Here is a 19,594-nt window from a genome sequence, read left to right as displayed (position 1 = left end):
AAAGGTGCCCCGGGACCCCGAGCCGCCGGCTTACCCGCAAATTATTTATTGTAAAGTCTAAGTACCTCAGCGGCCTCAGTTACAGCAAGGACCACCCCGAGCCTGAGCTGCATTTTCCCGACCTCCTGCCCGCCCTCGTAGCGCTAGCTCCGCCCCCCGGAGTCACGTGCCGCCCTCAGCCGCGCCCCCGCGGTCGTCGTCGGCAGGCCGCGCCTTCACTCTCCGGAGCCCCGCCCTTTGATCGTGTGCCCGCCCTCCCCGGGCTGCGCAGGCCCGCCCCTCAGTCACGTGGCCGCCCGCGCACCGCCCGCGGCTCCTCGTGAGCCACCGTAGAGGGCTTCGGGCGGCCGCCGGGACGGAAGCCGCGAGGCGCCGCCGACCGCGCCTGCGACAGCGTCAACCCTGCGCGGAGCGCCGGCCCGATGGCGGCGGCGGCGGCGATGGCCGAGCAGGAGAGCGCCCGGAACGGCGCCCGCAACCGCGGCGGCGTCCAGCGCGTGGAGGGCAAGCTGCGTGCCAGCGTCGAGAAGGGCGACTATTATGAGGCGCACCAGATGTACCGGACCCTCTTCTTCAGGTAGCCACTGCGCCGCGGCCGCCGCCTTCCAGGGCTTTCCGCCCGGCCGCCGAGTCTGGTGCCCCGCCCCCGGCCGCCTCCCATTGGCCGCGCCGCGCCTCCCCGCGCCCCCATTGGCCCGTGCCGCTGCCCGTCGCCTGGGCGGTGGGAGCAGGGGCCGTGCGGCGGCCGGGGGAGGGTTGTGGCCCGGGAGCGAGACCCAGGACCCCGACCAAGAACCGTGACCGAGACCCCAGACTCCGCCCAGACTCTGGACTCAGACGCAGACCGAGACCCCAGACCCAGCCCGGACTCTGGAAGCCGGCGCAGGCCGAGACCCCAGACCCGGCCCAGATTCTGGATTCCGACCCAAACCCGTGGCCGAGACCCCAGACCCAACGCAGACCCCTGATCAAGACCCCAGACCCGGCCCAGACTCCGGATCCCGCCCCAAACCCCTGACCCGCCCCAGACTCCGGACCCAGACCCAAAGCCCTGGCCGAGACCGCAGACTCCGGACCCAGACACGAACCCCGGACGCAGACTCCGGACCCCAGTCCCCGGCCCAGATCGCCCTCCCCCTCCCCCGCCCCGACCCGAGCGCCTTTGGGTTTGAAGCCCCAGCTCCGAGTTCCACGGTTTTCCTGCCTCTGGGAGTCCCGTCGCGAGGCTGTAAACATCTTTCTCCTCTTGTTGTGTAGCCCTTGCTCACCCGGGTGTCTTGTTACTAAACCAGCTGTTCCCATAAAGCCGGTATTTTGGTTGTACCTGCGCTGCCCGCTGGCCACGTGCGGCAGTTGAGCTTCTGAAATGTGAGTCCCTAACGGCCTGGGCGGTGAGGGTAAAAACGCGGCCTTCAAAGACTTAGCGCAGAGAAAATGTCAGGTAATTAGTTAGGAACCTTCAACTCTTGATCGCACGTTGAAGTGATGCTTGAATATATTGGATTAAATAAAATGTCTTTTTTTAGTGTGGCCTTAGGAATTCAGGTTTTCTTAAACCTAGCTCAGTTTTCTTCTGGACTGCAGTGTGTCACACCGTTTCTGCTGTCATGCAGCTACTGCTATAGTTTTTTAGTTCTTACATGTGTAAGGCAATCCTGTATATTACACACGTTCTGCTAGCCTTCGGGTTTCTTGCCAGAAAACATTTGAGACACTCGTTAGCATTTAAAGATAGTTTTAGAGGATTTAATCTGTTCTGTGGAATGCTTTTTCGTTCTAAGCTGCTGCAGAACAGCAAATATTTTGCTATGATATCTAAAGGCAGTCATGCCTGCCTTACACCATTTAGGCCTAGATTTAAATTTTTTCTTTAAATGGCAAGTTGAATCAATATTTTGGGAACTCTGGCAGTACTTCCTGCTTTCGTTGTAGTTGGGTTTAGACGTAACGCTTCGTGTCCCAGACCGAGTTCGAGCTCTGTCGCCAGAGGACCGGGTAGGGGTGAGTTGATTGTTCTTCACGGGATGAGCCAAAGATGTAAGCAGGCTTTAAGGTCTGTAACGTCGAGCTTTCGGCCTGGCAGCTTAGCCAATCAGATCTGTGTGATGGGGAGCTTTCATAGCGCTCAAGATTTGTCGTGGTGCTTGCTTTTCTTGGGGACTTTTATATAAAGTATTTGCCCCAGTGACTAGTCAGCAAAACTGGATCTTCCCAGAGATAAACATGGCGTTCCTTGTTTTGAGTCAGTTCTGCAGTTGCTGCTGTACCAGGAACGTGATTGTTGATTAGCTTTGAAGAATCCAGTCTCTGTGCCCAGAGTGTGCTTTGTGGTGACGTGGGGACAGATGCAGGCTGTCCACCAGCCCGGCCTTGACCTGGGTTCGCCTTCTCCCTCTGCTCTGTGACCTGTGATCCAGGACAAATTGTTGAATCTCTTCTCTGAGCCTTGGCTTCCTCTTTGATCTTTTAGGGGTTCCTACACTTCTTCAGAACTCCTGAGAAGTAAGTGGTCTCCTGTGGCCTCTTTGGGGGATGCGGTGGACTCAGGCACGGTAGCAGTTGTGGCCGCCCGGGGGGGCCCAGCTGAATAGGCCTGGAGTTGTCCCTGTCTCTGCTGGTACTGTCCACGTTCAGACCTGCGATTGCAGCCCTGGTTTAGAGCTCTGCACGGGGGCCCTGAGAAGTCAGCTTCGCTCTTTTGATGTCTTTCTATAAATAAGTGCTTTTAAGTTGTTTATATAAAATGTAAAACTTGATGGGTTTTGACATATGTACACACCCAAGAAATTATCATCAATCAAGGTACTGAAAATACCCATCATCCCCAAAAGCTTTCTCATCTGCCTTTACAGTGATTTTTTCACCACCTGCCCCCAGGTACCCACTGATCTCTCTGTCATGGTAGATGGGTTTGCATTTTCTGGAATTTTATGTAAGTAGAATTGTATAGTATGGTCCTCTTTTTATTTGGCTTTTTGAATTCCCCCAGCATGATCATTTCAAGATTCACCTTTATGTGTATCATTAGTTAATTTTTATTGTTGAGTGGTGTTCCATTGTATGGGTGGACTGTAGTTTACCCATTCACCTGTTGGATAAGTTCACCAATCTGTGCTATTTTAATTCACTGACACTGTGTCCCCCAGCAGTTTGAGGAGGGGGAGGAGGAACTGGGCAGCCCGGGAGGTTGGACTTATGGGGGGGGGTGCCGCCGCCCGGGGCAGGAGCCAATGGTTCTGAGAGAGGCCGAGCTCCGTCTCCTCGAAGGTGCGGGCGCCCAGGGCGCTCCCTTGTCTCTTCAGCCTTCTCTCTGCGGGGACGGGAGAGGGTCCGTTTTCCGGGTCCGTTTTCCAGGCCTGAGGGGTTGTTGGTACTTTGGTGACTGCTCTGTAGGGTGGCCTGTGGCCTGGAGGGGCCTCTGCACCCGCCAGGATTTAACTGTGAAAGGGGCCTCGCTGCCCAGGGGCCTTCCTGAGATGAGTGTCGATCGTGGATGTTTTGTGTCTTAAATCAAATGAAGAAGTTTTTTGAAAGAGGAACTTCAAACCTGTGTTCTCAACCACCTGGGGGTAGGATGGAGCGCCTGGGAGAGGGCGTGGGGTGGACACTGCGTCTGCGTCGTTAGTGTTAACGCTTGTGTCTATGCTCTGCTTTAAAAAAAAAATGCAAAATGAACGATTGCACGGACGCAGTGCGGGGGGGTGGGTGGCTGCGGTGGGGGAGGGGCGGCGGTGCTCTGAGCCCCCAGGCCTCGGTGGCACCCCGTCCCCTCCAGCTCGGGCACCGGGAAGCCACATCCGCCCTTCCCAGGGCTCTGCGGTGCTCAGGGTGCCTGTCGCTGCTGCGGGGTTTCCAGCGTTCCTGGACCTGCGGCGGGCAGCTCCAGGCCCCCTCCTGCGGGGCAGGGCTGCCCAGGGCTGTGCGGCTCCGGTCACTGGGGGAGCCGCCCCAGGAATCCAGCCTGCCTGCCTCTCGGGGCTCCGCTCCCTCCCCAACTTTCTAGGCATTCATCTCTTGCTGTGCCTGGGGAGGAGAGTCCGGAGCCCTGTCGCGTCCCCAGAGCCGAGCCGGGCTGCGTGACTGTCCCCTAGGAGGCGTGCCCGCCGTACAAATGTCTGTGCCGGTGGTGGCGCGAGGACTTATTTTTCCAGAAGCCCCCGTTCCGTGCCCACGCCCCCAGGTGCCCCGGTCTGCCCCTCGGGGTGCGGGATTCTCCTCCTGGTCCACCCCGGGTGCTGACCGGGATGAGGCTGCTGCTGCTCCCGAGCCTGGTGCGGAAAAGTCCTTTTCTGTGGTTGGTCCCGGCCTGAGCCTCGGGCCGCTAGCCAGAGGGCAGCGGGGCTCCCGGGCTCCGTCTCCGTCTCCGTCTCCGTCTCTGACTCTGACTCCGCTTGTCTGGGCCGGGACGCAGGTCTGACCGGCTGGGCGGGTTTCCTTCCTGATCGTCCCTGAGAGGAATGTGCAGCCAGTGGGCTCGGTGTCCTGCACTCAGCTCGGGCCTGGCCCTGCCCCCCTGAACGTCTGTCTCACTTGTCTTGGACGGAGCATTCTTTCTGTCCCGTGTGTGCCGAGTTGCCTGTCAGGCTCTCGTCCGTCTGCAGTTCGGGAAGCCGGCTTTTCCCAGCTTCCGTCCCTGGTGAGAAACGTTCCAGGTGGAAAGTGGTCGGGGTGGAGGGGGCAGCAGAGGGGGCAGCCCGGCAGGCCCTCGGCCCCAGCACGTGGCCCTCGCCCGGTTCTCGCTGCCCCTCACCACAGCCAGGCCTGTGCTTGAAGCTGGAGGTGACCCCTGCCCAGCTGCAGGGAGGCTCTGCTTCTGGCCCGTTTGGGTGGAGAGAGTGCCTGGCACACTGTCATCAGACGGCGCTGCTGCTGCCGCGGGGCGCCTCGTGGGCGGGAGGGCTGGGCCATGGGCACCCAGCGCCGAGCCTGGACAGACGGGGATCGGGGGCAGCTCCGGGAGGTGCCCTCGGGACCCGAAGCCCAGCTCCGCTCCGTTCTCAGCGGAGGAGTATGTGGGGCGGGTGCTCGCTTCCTACTCGGATGCCGAATCTTTGGGATCTGATCTCCGAAACCAGCCCTGTGAGTCTGGGTGGTCGTGCTCCGGCGGCCTGTGCGATCCCGGACCTGGTCTTCCCTCCGTGCAGGTACATGGCCCAGAGCAAGCACGCCGAGGCCCGCGAGCTCATGTGCTCAGGAGCCCTGCTGTTCTTCAGCCACGGCCAGGTGAGACGTCTGCCCGGGGACAGGGTTGGCATGGAGTGTCCAGGGAGAGGCCTGGTGGGCAGCCTGGGCCGAGCGCCCCCGTGTCCCAGCACCGGTGTGGGGCCCGAGGGCTAGTGGCCTTGGTGCTCAGAACCATCTCTTAGGCGCAGTCGGTCGCCGGTTTCTAAACCAGAAAGAAACCAGAGCCACTGCCCAGCCCCGTCTTCTGAAAACGGGCCAAAGCCTCGCGTCCCCCTGACAGTTCTTTTGTATGTTTTATAGCAAAACAGTGCGGCTGATTTGTCCATGCTGGTCCTGGAGTCGCTGGAGAAGGCGGAGATCGAGGTGGTCGAGGAGCTGCTGGGTGAGACGGAGTGGACGCGCGTTGCCGCTGCCACATCGCCCGCTGTTCCCCCCCCCAGGGCACCCAGCCTCCCTGGCGCGCGGTGGGTGCCACGTGGTCTGGAGCCCCTGCCCCATTGGGCGAGCCCTTCTGCGAGCCGCCCGGCCGGGGAGGTGCGCGCGGATCCCCGCTGGGGCGGCCGCCCTCTCTTCTCCCCGACACAGGCTCAGCCGTGGGGAGGCATCACGGTGAGGACGGTTGGGGTGGCCCCAGGACCCCCCCCCCCCGGTGTGCCTGCCGCTTCTCCGCTGTCTTTCAACGTGAAACAGTTGTTTTTAATTAATTCCTGTGAGACGCACAATACAGAGCAGAAGCAGCCGCGGGTTCCTCTGGGTCAGGCTTGTGTGGGTGTCGTTTGCAGAAAGTCTGGCCAAGCTGTTCAGTCTGATGGATCCCAACTCCCCGGAGCGAGTGGCGTTTGTGTCTCGAGCCCTGAAGTGGTCCAGTGGGGGGTCCGGGAAGCTGGGCCACCCCCGGCTCCACCAGCTGCTGGCCCTGACCCTGTGGAAAGGTAGGCCGTGGGTGGGCGGGGGCTCCTGCGGGCAGGTGGGCCAGGGAACAGGCGACCCTTCTGATGCTCTCCGGCCGCTGCAGGCGGGGTCCGTTTGGATCAATTAAAATCACCTGCGCTGCTGGCGGGGGTGGCGCCGCCCTGGCTGAGTGTGAACACGTGCTGCGCTCGGGTGGGCGGGGCGTTCCCTTTCAAGGAGCTTCCGCTCCCCTGCCGGCCACCCGCTCCCCCGCGCTGGGGCCTCCTTCCGGGACGTCCTTCCCCCGGTCCTTCCCCCGCCGCAGGCGTTCTGCCAGCACTTCTCTTGCAAGTGAGCGTTTGCGGGGGCTGTTCAGTCCACGAGAGGGGGTCGTGTCCCGGGCTCAGGCAGAGGAAGGGGAGCGGCCTGAGTCGCTCTTGGGCGGGTGTGAGGGGGCTGTGCCGCCTGGGGCCTCGCGTGGCCGCCGTGTGCGGAGCTCACCCGCGTGGTGGTCAAGGCGTCTGGGCCCCACCGGCCAGGTCAGCTCTGTGGCTCGTCCTCACGGGCCGTCACCTGGGTGGGGTCAGGCGGAGGAACGGCGACCTTGGGCAGGTGCCTTGGGACCGCGCGAGCGGCCCCGACCTCGTCTGAGGCTGTGGGAATTTGGACGGTCTAGATGCTGTGTGGTCTAGACCTCTGGACGCTCGTGCTGGGGCTCTGTCGACGGGTCCGTTCAGCCAACAGCCGCCCTCCGCACTGTCTCGTCGGCCGGCTGGCCACCTGCAGCATCAGCGCCTCGATTCACACCCGCCTGACTCAGCCTGTGTGCCAAGGTGCCAGGCAGAGCTGGAGGGGGTCTGTGTCTGTGGGACCGGCGCCTGGCTTGAAGCAGGGAGTGTGGCACCTGCTCAGTGGCTGAAGAGCTGCTCAGAGGCCTCGCTGGGGTCGAGAGCTGTTAAGCTCTCGTATAGTTAACATTAAATGTTTGAACCTCAAGACCCAGGCATCTTAAGGTGTCGCGTCAGGAACAGATAGCAAGTGAGGCCCAGCGGGCCCCCGTGCCTGGGGGAGGCTGTGCTGAGGGGTGTCTGCAGGGCCCCGGCGGTGGGCAGCCTCCGAGCAGGCGTGTGGTGTGGCCCGGGGCCCGCCATGCTGTGCAGGGCGCTGTGGGAGACCTGCCTGCTCTCGGTGTCCCCGCTCCGCTGGGGTCTCGCGCAGGCGACTCTCCGGGGCTTGAGGGCGCCTAGTGACCTGCCGGATTTCTCTTCTCACGTGGAGGCTCTAAAACCAAAAGGTCGCTCTTGGGGTTTGAGGGAGAGGAGACCAACAAAACACGGTACCACACAGAGCAGGCTCTTCCCTGAAGTCGCCCTGCAGTGCTGGGAGCTGATGCTGGGGGGCAGTGGTGATCTGGGGGTGCCCAGGTGGTAGGAGAGTGCTGGTGGACGGTGGGAGAAGGCCCAGCCTGGGAGGCGTGCCCTCTGTCCGGAAGGAGAGGGAGCCAGTGCGGCGTGTGAGTGGGAACTGGGGCTCTGCCCCGGAGCTGGGTCTCTGCCTCAGCACCACTGCCCCCGGGCGTCCTTCCTGCGCTGCAGGGGAGCTAGGTGCCAGAAGCACCCCCAGCTGTGACGGCTCACACCGGCTCCAGACCTTTCCCTGTGTCTGGAGTAGGGGTCGAGTCGCTCTGGGTGAGAGCCATCGGCGTGGAGGGTGAATCCAAGGGGGAGGAGGGGGTGTGTGAGTCCAGGTGAAACTGGGGAGGTTGGGAGTTTGGTCGCTTTTTAAGAAAACAGACCATTAGAACCCACTTAGAGCTCAGTAGCTGGTTGAGAGTCAAAGGCTCAGAACAGCGGAGCATCAGAGGAAGCCCGTCCCTGGAGAGCCGGTCTCCAGCCCCATCCTGGTTCCTTGTCAGAGCGGCAGGCTCGGGGCGGAGGGGGCTGCTGGGCTCTGTCGTGCACACAGCGCACGGGCGGGAGGTGGGTTCTGCCCCGGGGCCTGACGCCGCCTCCCGACCAGCTCCCAGGTGACCCCGATTCGAGTGGGGACGGCCTGGCCTCTGCTGCGGACACAGCCCAGGTGGAAAGCAGTGCGGCGACGACGGAGGACCGCCCCCCTCCCTGCCTGCGGGGCGGGGGCAGGAGGGGCGCTCACAGCTGCCCCCGTGCCTGCCTCCGCAGAACAGAACTACTGCGAGTCCCGGTACCACTTCCTGCACTCCAGCGACGGGGAGGGCTGCGCCAACATGCTGGTGGAGTACTCCACGGCCCGGGGCTTCCGCAGCGAGGTGGACATGTTCGTGGCCCAGGCTGTCCTCCAGTAGGTACCCGCTTGCTGTCCGGCCCTTGCGTCCATGGCCTCCTGGGGTCCAGGGCTGGCCTCTGCTTGAGCCTCGCGTGAGGACAGGCCTGAAGTCACTCAGTGTCCCACACGCAGCTCACATCCCCCAGTGTGACCCTGCTACTGACCTCCGGGCACCCCAGACGTGCCCCTCAGCTCCCCTAGGCCGACTTGTAGCGTTTCCATTGGCGGTAGAAGTACTTTCTGTGCTTTGAATTAGCGTTTTGTTGCCATTGATTTTCTGTTTTCCCCATTATCTATCACGTTTGGGGGCGGTGGTTAGTGTTGTGCAACTATTTTTTTTAGGACACATACATTTACCAAATTTTCAGCCTCCTGGGATGTGAAGGACGCGTGCGTCACAGCCTTTGTTCAAAGGCCGTTTGCCTTCCCAGGTGTTTTGTACATCCGGACACAGTGATGGGGGTGTTGCCCGCCCGCTCCCCACCTCAGCTCTGTGTCTCTGCCCCGCTGTCCCGGTTGGGCCTCCTCCTCTTTTGTTTTCTTTCAACAATTTATTTTGAAAATACTGAAACACAGCAGAGTCGCCAGAGGCGTGAGCATCCTGTTGGGCTCACACAGCCGAGAGCCCACTTTGGGTGACCTGGGGCCTGACCTCCCGTCCCAGGGGACCATGTGTTTGTCCCACTGTGTGTCTGTCGATGAGATTACTCCCTCCCAGAAAAGCACTTGGATCTGGTGGCCAGGCCTTGGGATGGGATGTGTCCCATGAGTTGGGGTGGACGGGGAGCTTCCGAGCTCCGACATGTCACCACTTGTTGCTGAATCTGCGACTTTGAAAACGAAACCTGTCTAAAATCCAGAACTCGCTGGCCCTGGCTGTGGCATGTGGTGCCAGTGTTTCCTCTGGCATGAGCCCTTTCTCGTCCATCTGTCTCTGTCGAGGGCGTGCACCACAGTAAAGTCCGGCCGTGGACACGTCCTCCACGGGGCGGAAACGGGAGCCGGGGCAGCCTCTGGGCCACCGTGCTCTTGCGGGTAGACAGGTGTGGGACAGGCTCAGGGAGCCCCGCCGCCTCCTGGATCTGCTGACCTTGAGCACGTCATCTTCTCAAGTTAGTTCTCCCTGGCCGTAAACCTTGGGACTCCCTGGGGTGGCTGGTCCACGCGAGGGGCCTGGCTGGTGCCCTCCGTGTATTGCACGGGGGCATGGGCCACACGGGGCCCTCTGGGCAGGCGCTTGTAGAAACCCGTTTCCTCCTTCTCCGGTCAGGTGTGCCCACTCACTGGGATGTTATTTCCAGGTTTCTCTGTTTAAAAAACAAAAGCAGCGCGTCAGTGGTGTTCACGACGTACACACGGAAACATCCGTCCATCGAGAGCGGCCCTCCCTTCGTGCAGCCCCTGCTCAACTTCATCTGGTTTCTGCTGCTGGCCGTCGATGGGTGAGCGTGCGTGTGTGTGGGTGTGTGTGTGTGTGGGTGTGTGTGTAGAGGCATGTGGGTGAGGCATGTGCTTGTGTGGAGGGGCGTAGACGTGTACGTGGAAGCACGCAGACGTGTGGGTGAGCACGCGTGTGGGGGGGTGGAGTCGTGTGGTTTCTGTCCTTGTCCTTGGTCTCGCGTGGGCGTCGGCTATGCTGTGCTCTGTCCTGTTCCAGGGGGAAGCTGACGGTCTTCACGGTGCTGTGTGAGCAGTACCAGCCGTCCCTCCGGCGGGACCCCATGTACAACGAGGTGAGGGCCGGGGGGCGGGGGGAAGCTCCGCGGCTCCGGGCAACCGCTGGAGGGGGAGGTGGAGAGAAGCTGTGCGTGGGGTCTGCGTGCAGCCTCCGGCTCAGCGTCCTCCGCGACCACGCCTGTGCCTCTTCCAGTACCTCGACAGGATAGGACAGCTCTTCTTCGGCGTGCCGCCCAAGCAGACGTCTTCCTACGGAGGCTTGCTAGGTGAGGGGCTCATGGGTCGGGGGGCTCATAGTGGGGGCTTGTGGGTGAGGCCCAGAGCGTGGTGTGCCGGCCGGGGGAGTGGAGCAGGCAGGGGCCTGGAGCGGGGCCCGGTGCCAGCAGGAGGGTTGCGGGCTCCTAGCTGTTTCCCTCTGCGTGTTCCCCAAGCAGAGCTCGTACGGCCCCCGATGGATAATCGTCCCCTGGGGTCCCTCTCCGTTGGCCACAGAATCGAAGCCAGATTTCTTTTTTTTGTGGCAAAATACACGACATACAATTCCCCACCTTAACCGTGCTTAAGTACGCAGGACAGTTGTGTGAACTACATGCACATTGTTTTGCAACGGATCTCCGGAACCTTCCGTTTTCCCAAACTGAGACTCTGCCCCCATTAAACACTGGCTCCCAGTCCCCACCCCTATTTTCTGTCTCTCTGAACCTCCAGGGACCTCACATAAGTGGAATCACACAGTGTCCTCCTGTGCCGGCATATTGTCACTGTCAGGTTCAACCCTGTTGTAGCAGGTGCCAGGATTTCCTTCCTTTTTAAGGCTGATTCATGTTCCATCGTGTGGATAAGACTGCATCTTCAGTGGACACCTGGGTTCTTCCACCGTTGGCTGCTGTGAATGTGGGTGTGCAAGTTATCTCTTTAAGGTCTTGCTTTCAGTGCTTCTGGGACACCCAGAAGCAGAACTGCTGGATCTGTTTAATTTTTTGAGGAATCGCCACACTGTTTTCCCACAGCAGCTGCTCCCACAGCAGAGGGCACAGGGGTCCCAGTTCCTCCACGTTCTTGCCAGCTGTTGCTGTTTTCTGGTCTTTTCGACAGGAGTCATCTTATTAACGGGTCTGAGGTGGTGTCTCTGTTTTGATTGTCCTGATTTGCATTTCCCTAGTGGCTAAGCACGTTGCGTATCTTTCGCGTGCTTATTGGCCATTTGTGTGTATGCCTGTTCGTGTCATTTGCTTATTTTTGAATCATGTTGGTGGTTTTACAAGTTCTCTACACTGGGTATTAATTCCCTCCCAGATATATGATTTGCAAATATTTTCTCCCGTTCTGTGGGTTGCCTTCTTTATTTTTTTTTAAAGATTTTATTTTTTTAAAGCAGTTATAGATTCACAGCAAAGTTAAGAGGACGGTACAGAGATTTCGCATAAATACCCCTTCCCGGCCCCAGGTGCGGCCTCCCCATTATCAGCATCCCCCAGTAGATGGTACATTTATTATGGGTGAACCTGCATTGACATGTCATTATCACCCAAAGTCCAACATATCGATACATAAATTAGGGTTCGTTTTTGGTGTTTACGTTCTGTGGGTTTGGACAGATGTGTGATGACGTGTATCCGCCGTTACAGTATTGTGCGGAGTCGTTGTGGGCCCTAAAAAAATTCTGTGTGTTCCACCTGTTCATCCTTCCGTCCCTTGTTGCCTTTTTACTCCCTGGAGTGTCTTTTGATGCACAAAATATTTTACTTTTCATGAAGTCTAATTTGTCTATTTTCCTTTTGTTGCTTCTGCCTTTGGTGTCATTTCCAAATCCAGTGTGACAAAACTCTTGCCCTGTGGTTTCTTCTAAGAGTTTTATTATTTTAGGTCTTCCATTTAGGTCCTTGATCCATTTTGAGGTGGTTTTTTTATGTGGTGTTTTATTTATATAAGGGTCCAGCTTCATTCTTTGGCAGGTGGATTTCCAGTTTTCCCAGCACCAGTTGTTGAAAAGACTGTCCTTTCCCCATCAAGTGGGCACAGAACCCTTGACAAAAATCATTTGACCATATATGTGAGGGTTCATTTCTGGGTTCTGTATTCCATTGGTCGATATCTGTCTCTATGCCAGGAGCACACTCTTTTGATGACTATAGCTTTGTAGTAAATTTTGAAATGAGAAAGTGTGAGACTTCCAGCTTGGTTTGTTCTTTTTCAAGATTGTTTTGGCTATTTGAGTCCCCTGAGATTCCATATGAATTTTAAGATGGGTTTTTCTATTTCTGCAAAAAAATATTTTGGGGATTTGAGATTTCATTCAACCTGTAGATTGCTTTGGGTAGTATGACATTTTAACAATATTAAGTCTTTTAGTCTAGGAATATGGGATGTTTGCATTCATTTATGTCTTTAATTTCTTTCAGGAACTTTTTATAGTTTTTTGATCGTACAATTTTTCACCTCTTTGGTTAAGCTAATTACTAAGTATTTTATTCTTTTTGATGCTATTGTAAATGGAATTGTTTCTGTAACTAAGTTATTTTGTAGACTTTTCAGAAATTTTTACAAGTAAAATCATATCACTTGCAAGCAGATAATTTTACTACCTTTTTTCAACTTGGAATTCTTTTATTTCTTTTTCTTGCCTAATTGCTCTGGCTAGAACTTCAGGTTCAGTTGACCCTTGAACAACGTGGAGCTTAGGGGGGGTGCTGATTCCCTGCACGGTTGAAAATTGGCATATTAACTTACAGTTGGCCCATCATATCTGCGGATTCAACCAACTGCGGACCAGGTAGTACTTTAGTATGTATATAGAAAAAATGCATGGTAAGTGGGCCCGTACGGTGCAAACCCGTGTTGTTCAGGGGTCACCTGTACCACGTTGAACACAAGTGGTGGGGGCAGCATCCTTGCCTTGTTCCTGATCTCAGAGGAAGAGCTTGGAATCTGTCACTGCTGAGTGTGATGTCTGCTGTGGGTTGTGGTATATGCCTTTTATTACATCATAATATGAGATGGTTTCCTTACGTTCTTTTCTTGGTGAGTGTTTTTATGAAAGAGTGTTGAATTTGTCAAATGCTTTTTGTGCATCATTTGAGGTGATCATTGGTTTTTTTTCCTTCACTCTGTTGTGGTGTAACATGCTGATTGATTTTCACATGCTGAGCCATCTTCGCATTCCAGGAACAGATCCCACTTGGTCATGGTGTCTGATTCTCTCACTGTGCTGCTGAATTCGGTTTGCTAGTATTTTGTTGAGGATTTTTGCATCAGTGTTCATAAGGGATATTGCTCTGTAGTTATTTTTCCTCATAGTGTCTTTCCTGGGTTTGGTATTGGAAGGATGGGTGGTACTAATTCAGGAGCTTCCGCAGTGAAGCCGTGAGGTTCAAGGTTTTTCTTTGTTGGGAGAGATTACACGGTCTCCTTAGAGTCTCTTCAGAGTATGTATTTCTTTGTGCTTCAGTCTTGGTAGGTGCTGGTGGCCAGATGGCTGACCCTGCCTCTCAAGGCCAGGCCACCTCTCCGTGTCCTGCCCGTTCTTCTGACGCAGCCTCGGAGCTCCGAGACCACTTGAGTCCTAATCGGACTCCTGCCCTCCAGCAGGGTGGGGACCAGTGTAGTCCTGCACTTAAAAGTGGGTTTTGCCATCCTTAATGTTTTAAGTTTTATTTTTGAATAGGTACAACTTGTCTCACAGAGTCCAGATGTGCAGGCTCGTACCCAGCCCTGCCACTGTCCCATGGTGACTTGCAGGCCAGGCAGTGCTAGGTTTCCTTAGCTTCCTTCCAGGGGGCACTTTGCAGACATGCAGACGGCCTGCAGCGGCAGGACCAGTGGGGCTGGCCCCTCGGCGCTTGGTCACGCTGCTCTGACGTGCTGTTGCTCTTGGCCCCGCCTCGTGGGGCTCTCCTTGGGGGAGGGTGGAATGAGCGTTGGTCGTTCTCATGGCCATCGTCAAACTGGGCTCCATGGAAAGGTCTTCCCGTCTCCCAGATTATTTTAAAAGCTGTTTCCCCTTAAATACAAGTTGGACTTCTTGCCTGTAAACTGGGTCTGTCTGGAGTTTTAGTGGAAGGTGTGGGGGGCCACTTCCCTTCTCCAGGCTCTCATGTCACGGCCACTTGTCTCGGTGGCTGTGTCCTGTCCTGCCCACACCTCGGGCTTCTGCAGCGTCTGTCCGTCCTCAGTCATGGTGACCTTTTAGCATGTTCAGTCTCGGGCTGCTGTGACTGTCAGCTACTGCGTTCCCGTCTGACTCTCTGCGTTTCCCCACAGAACTTCCAACCGCAGCGGCGCCAGGTGCGGTGACTGGGCCAAGTTCACTGCGGCTCGAGGAGGGTTTTACCCTGAGGGCGCTGCTTGCCCTTTGTTTGTTGTTCCCCTTTGCGAGTTGGTTTAGGGCACTTCTTAAACTTTGCTTTTCTGTTGACATGATAGTTCTTTGGATAAAAATTAGGTAAAAAGGAAAAGTGTCCATCTTGACAAGGCCCACAGCAGTCAACGTTGTTGTGTAGCCTTCGGAACTGTAACATCTGACTGACTTCTGTGTCACTTGAGAGTTAACGTGGGAGTGAGTTACCTGCTGCTCGGCCACCCGTGATCCTCCCGGGCCCATCCTGGCGGCTGTGCAGTGTCCCCTCGATGGGCACCTGGGTCTTCTCCCCTTGCGGCCCCAGCAGGATCCCTGCATCTCTGGCGCAGCAGACACATTTCTGTGGAGAGACCCCCGGATGGGGCTCCGGGGTTGAGCCGCTATAGTCTTGCCAGGCCCGGGTCACGGCGCCATGGGAGGAGGGGGCGTCCGGGGGGTCGGGCAGCGGGTGAGGTGCGGCCGTGGCCATGACAGCGCCGTGCACCTCCTTCCAGGGAACCTTCTGAGCAGCCTAATGGGCTCCTCAGAGCAGGAGGGCGAGGACAGTCAGGACGACAGCAGCCCCATTGAGCTCGACTGACGCCCGCGGACCTGCAGGACTCGGCCTGGACCGCGGCGGGTGCGGCTCCCGACGCGGGTCCAGACCTCGGGCTCCGGCCGAGGCCGAGGGGCCGCACGTTGGGTGTTGTGGGGCTGCCGGGGCCGTGCTGGCCAGGCCGCCGTGTACCTTGAGATGACCCCAATAAAAAGCACAGGCCTTGCCGCGCCTCCTCTCCCGGCCCTTGTGTCTGGTTTGCTTGGGGAGGGCCCTGTCGCACGCAGCGGGGGTGCCGTGCCCCTCAGGCGGGGCGGGGGTGGCCTGGCACGTGTCCTGGGGAGTGCCTGGGCGGCTGCTCCATGCCACACCCCAGGAGCTGCAGCCGAGCGGCCAGCCGTTCGGAATGGTGTCTCGTCTGGGAGGCTGCGGGACCGTCCACCACCGCGGGGCAGTGTTTGTTCATTGTCTCCGGGTGACCGACTCCTGTGACCTGGTGTTTAGGTTGTAACCGAATGATCGGCCCCGGAACGAGCAGGTCTGTCCCTCCTCACTGATGTGTGTCAGATGCCCCAGGATAGTTACAAAATGAGAAACACTTTTATTTTTTCACAATTATAAGAGTTGTAGAGTAATACCCAGTGATCATGCATGGGAAGGAATGGAATACACAATTTTATTTACTGTAAAAATGGAATTTAAAGGAAGGTTGCTGTTCGTGTTGAGTTTAAATAAATCCTTTATACTGGGCTTGGCAGCACTGGTCCTTTCTGAGTGAGCTCCTGGGGCTGGTCGTGGCCTGGGCCATGGGGCTGGGGCTGTGAGCAGTGGCCAGGGAGCCCCCCGTGAGGGGCATGGGCACCGTGACCGGTGTTTTCCAGTTCCGTCCGGAGTGTGTCCTTGGTGGGCGGCAGCAAGTAGCCAGTGTTGAGTGTTGTGATTTTAGATGTAAATATACAGTGTTTTATTTCAATCTGCAGAAGCCCATCTGTGGACAGGTGAGGCCTCACAGGCTCTTCCAGCAGCCTGTGGGGCTGGGGGCGCCCTGTGGTCTCAGCGCTGTGAGTGGGACACGTCGTGCCGTTGTCGCAGGTGGGCCACCTTTGTCTGTGACTCCCCCACTTCTGTGCAGGGGCTGCCCAAGCCTGCGCCAGCCTCGGGCCTGGTGTGGACCATACGGGTCCTGCCTTATCTGAGAAATTCTTCCCACCGGTCGTGCAGCTGTTCAGGGTGTTTGTCGTTTCTCTGGAGTTTTCTGGGTAGAGCATGTGGGTGTGCACACGCTCAGACACAAGTGCAGAGACCTCACACTGGTGCTGAGTGGGCACCCGAGCTCTCAGGGCCCGAGGCTGAGTCCACGAGGGCACGTGGCTGGGTGGCCCTGCATGGTCAGGAAGGCCTAGGGGAGCCCGGGCTCTCGCTCCTGACCCGGGGCTGCTCTTGTGCCTCGTCTGGAAGACGGTGGACCTGGGTTCTCAGGGAAAGGGGGACCTTGCAGCCTCGCCTGGGCAGGAGGGGTTTAGGGGAGAAAGGGGCCGCGGCCCTGGGTGAGCCCGCAGCTGTTCTCACCCTCGGCCCAGCCATCCTGGGGACCCCTGACCTGGCAGCCTTAGCTGGGCCCCCACTGCCAGGGGAGGGGGGGCTTGTGCTCCCCCTTTCACCCTGCAGTCCCTGCTCAGAATCCAGGTGCACGATGGGTCTGAGCTGTGGGCGCTCGCTCAGATGAGAAGGGGAGACGATGGGGGCTCGGAGGAAGGGTGCCTTCCCTCATCCCCTGGGTGTCGCCCACAGCCAGGCCGAGGCCCTTGGGTGCCCCTCTCCTGGGGGTGTCCCTCTCCTGGCAGGTCCTCCTGGGGGCCCAGAGCCCCCACTTTATTCCAAGATGTGACATGGGGGGGACACCCTGGCTCAGGGCCCCTCTCCTGGTCCCAACAGCTGGACCAGAGCTCCCCTGGGAGCACGTCTCAGCCACACAGGACGCCACCCAGATAACCCAGCAGGTGACACCCTCAACTACACACTGATTTCCTGGGGAGACGGGACCCCCATGCACGTCCTGCCCCCAAGTTCACCACCACACAGGGTTCCTTCCCTCCCTCACCTCCTCCCCCAGGTATGTTCTCACAGATGTCACCCATCCCCCCAGGGCACCCGGGGAGAGGCACGGTGGTGGTAACCACCGCGAGTGGCACGCTGGGGTCCGGGCAGCGACCCGGCCCGGGCCTCCATCCTCCAAGGGTTCGCAGACCGTGAGGGCAGGCGGAGGGCAGGTCGTGTCAGCGCTGAGTCCGGAGCCGGTGTGGGAAGGACCCGGGCTGGGGGCGGGGGTGGGTGCAGCCAGCCCTGTGGCCCAGGCCCGGGGGGCTCCAGCCGTCAGGGCCTCTGGCTCCCGGGACCCCCGCGGACATGCAGGTCGGCTTGCTGAGGGAGCCAGGGCCCTGTCTGCCACTCCAGCCCCCGGGACCCCACAGCTGACAGATGTTAATAAATACTTGTTGGAGGTTGGGGGGAGTGAGGGGACACGGCAGGGTGGGGGCATGCAGGCGGGCCCTCTGTCCCCGCAGCCCAGCCTCCTGGTCAGGGGTGGGGTCCCGCGGAGGTGGGGGGGCGGCAGCTGGGGGGCCTCAGAGGAGGTGGTCTGGCGGGCAGGGAGGTGAGTGGGGGGCCGTGGGCGTCACACCGGGGGCAGCGGCCCGGCGGGGCCGGGTCGGGCCGGGCCGGGCCGGGCCGGCTCCCAGCGGCATTCCAGAGAAACGGGTCCTAGCGGCTCAAGCTCAGGCCCCACCTGGCCACGTTGGGGGCTGCCGAGTCCCTCCTTCCGCCGGCCGCTGCCACCACCTCACCTGCCACGTCTGGCGAGTCCGGAGTCCTCAGGCCTCCAGGACCATCTCGTTGCTAGGGTTTGTGCTTGAAGTGGGCTTCCACTGGAAAAGGGACAGGGTCCCAGCCGGTCAGGGCCGCTTGGGGCCATGGGACTGGGGCCCCAGGCCGTCCCGCCCACCTCACCTGCGTACTCCTGGGGCAGCATGGGCCTGTCCACCACCTTCCGGAAGGCCTCCATCCACGCCCGCTGCTCCGACTCCGTTTCGCAGGCTAGTAGGAACCGGCGCTCTGGCGTGACGATGGTGATGCCGTGCGGCCAGTGGTGGCCCTGGGTAGACGGCGGGAGCCCGTCCAGCACCGTGTAGCCGCTCTCCCTGCTGCCGATGAAGACCTCCCCGCGGGCGAAGGCGTCCTGGGTTGGGGGACCGGGCTGAGCGCTGCTCAGAGCCGCGTGCGGCCCCCAGGCCCGGCCCCTCCTTGCCAGCCGGGCCCGTCATCTCCAGCTCACCCAGCAAATGCTGGTCGGCGCCTCCCAGGCAGGCGGGTGACCCAGGAGGGCACGTCCACACCACGGGGGCCCTGGGGCGCGGCCCACTTACCAGGGGGTCCTTGAAGTACATGAGCCGCCGGTCGTCCATGGTGAACCAGCGCTTGCGGAAGCCTTCCGTCTGCTGGGGGTCGAGGGCGCCACTGGTCGGCCCGAGGCAGGCCCTGCCCCCACTGCCTGCCCCCCCTCCCCCAGGGCAGGGCCGCCGGCACGTCCACTGTCCTTCCGCGCATGCCCGCGGGGCCCTAGCTGGGCTGTGGGACCACCTGGGTCCTGGGATCCGAGTCCCCCGTGTCTGCCCCCATCCCCCACGTGGCAGGGACCTGGTGGTGCACAGGGACACGTGGTGGGGCGGGGCCAGGGCAGGGCTCGGAGCTGGCTGGGGCTGGACCCAGAGCCCCGAGTCAGTGGAGCCCGCGCTCTCGCGAAGCACTGGAGGAGGGGGGTGGTGAGTGTCACTGGCTGGCGCTACTGGCACGCCCCCCGCCCCCCCAGGATATGACCTCAGAGTGCGGCCTGGGCATCTGGGGTTGCAGGTCAGACCCACCTTGGGCCCCGTCTTCTCCATGTAGCCTTCCTGAAGGTAGTTCCTGGACAGCTTCGGCACCAGCTAGGGCAGAACCACTTGGGCTGGGCCCTGGGAGCCCCTCCCCAGCTGCCCCCTCCCGTCCCGCCCTTTCCCCCCTCCCCCTCCCAGCGAAGCTAAAACACCCCGGAACGAAGCAGAACTACTGTGGTCTCCAGGGGCCTCAGGCCAGTCAGCAGCGGGGGGTCTCGGGGGGGTGTCCACGTGGGCCCTGGGGTCAGCTCCCAATCCCGTCCCAGCCTGGGGCACATGGCCCCCGACCCGGGTCGAAGGTAGCAGCAGCAGCCACTCACGTCTGCGTCGCTGGCCCCTGGGAAGGCCACCTGCAGGTAGTGGAATCGAGCAGCACGGAGCGCGTTGAACCAGTCCACCATCTCCTGGGGGTCAGAGGCTGGGTGTGGGCTGTGGCCCCAGGGCTCCTGCACACCCGCCCCATTCCTCAGCGCCTGGGCCTGCTCGGGGGACACACCCGGGGTGGTCGGGGAGGACAGGGAAGGCTCCACCGCGGGGGCGCCAGGCCTCAGGGCCAGCGCGGCCGGACGCCCAGGCAGCAGGAGCGGGCCGCGCCACTGACAGCCACCTCAGGACAGGCAGGAACAGCGGGTGCGGGGCTGCCGTCCAAGCTGCCCCCGAGCCCTGATGCTGCTTCGGGCACCAGGCGGTCTCTTCTCCTCTCAGATTGTTCTATCT

The 19,594-nt window shown here is 59.7% G+C and overlaps 2 protein-coding genes across 3 annotated transcripts in view; one reads left to right on the top strand and one right to left on the bottom strand.

Annotated features, from left to right (window-relative positions):
* Positions 1-338: 338 nt before the first annotated feature.
* Positions 339-15,191, top strand: GET4 (guided entry of tail-anchored proteins factor 4). 2 transcript variants are annotated; one of them, XM_082644917.1, is made up of 9 exons: positions 339-577; positions 5,145-5,223; positions 5,485-5,566; positions 5,967-6,116; positions 8,256-8,394; positions 9,681-9,821; positions 10,037-10,112; positions 10,250-10,322; positions 14,908-15,191. In XM_082644917.1, the coding sequence occupies exons 1-9, from the start codon at positions 423-425 to the stop codon at positions 14,991-14,993; spliced, it is 981 nt and encodes a 326-aa protein (XP_082501043.1). In that variant the 5' UTR covers positions 339-422; the 3' UTR covers positions 14,994-15,191. The 2 variants fall into 2 exon arrangements, with proteins under 2 accessions (XP_082501043.1, XP_082501044.1); XM_082644918.1 differs by lacking the exon at positions 339-577 and adding an exon at positions 718-1,368.
* A 121-nt stretch (positions 15,192-15,312) lies between these two features.
* The window catches only part of ADAP1 (ArfGAP with dual PH domains 1), a 67,734-nt gene continuing 63,452 nt past the window's right edge, over positions 15,313-19,594 (bottom strand). Inside the window, exons 7-11 of the mRNA XM_082644916.1 lie at positions 19,198-19,281; positions 18,866-18,928; positions 18,371-18,442; positions 17,955-18,183; positions 15,313-17,872 (exon numbers count right to left, since the gene is read on the bottom strand). Coding sequence (XP_082501042.1) covers positions 17,844-17,872; positions 17,955-18,183; positions 18,371-18,442; positions 18,866-18,928; positions 19,198-19,281 — 477 coding nt within the window. The 3' untranslated portion in view covers positions 15,313-17,843. The remainder of the gene's footprint in view (positions 17,873-17,954; positions 18,184-18,370; positions 18,443-18,865; positions 18,929-19,197; positions 19,282-19,594) is intronic.

Source organism: Mesoplodon mirus, assembly GCF_964341445.2.
Source record: "Mesoplodon mirus genome assembly, chromosome: 15".
Classification (NCBI taxonomy): Eukaryota; Metazoa; Chordata; class Mammalia; order Artiodactyla; family Ziphiidae; genus Mesoplodon; species Mesoplodon mirus.
This window is presented reverse-complemented; position numbering and strand designations above follow the sequence as displayed.

Excerpts from the sequence above, each read along its gene's own strand:
- GET4 (XM_082644917.1), top strand. The coding sequence starts at position 423 with ATGGCGGCGGCGGCGGCGATGGCCGAGCAGGAGAGCGCCCGGAACGGC. Across the intron at positions 10,113-10,249 it reads GGGACCCCATGTACAACGAG|TACCTCGACAGGATAGGACA; the intron begins GTGAGGGCCGGG and ends TGCCTCTTCCAG. Across the intron at positions 10,323-14,907 it reads TTCCTACGGAGGCTTGCTAG|GGAACCTTCTGAGCAGCCTA; the intron begins GTGAGGGGCTCA and ends ACCTCCTTCCAG.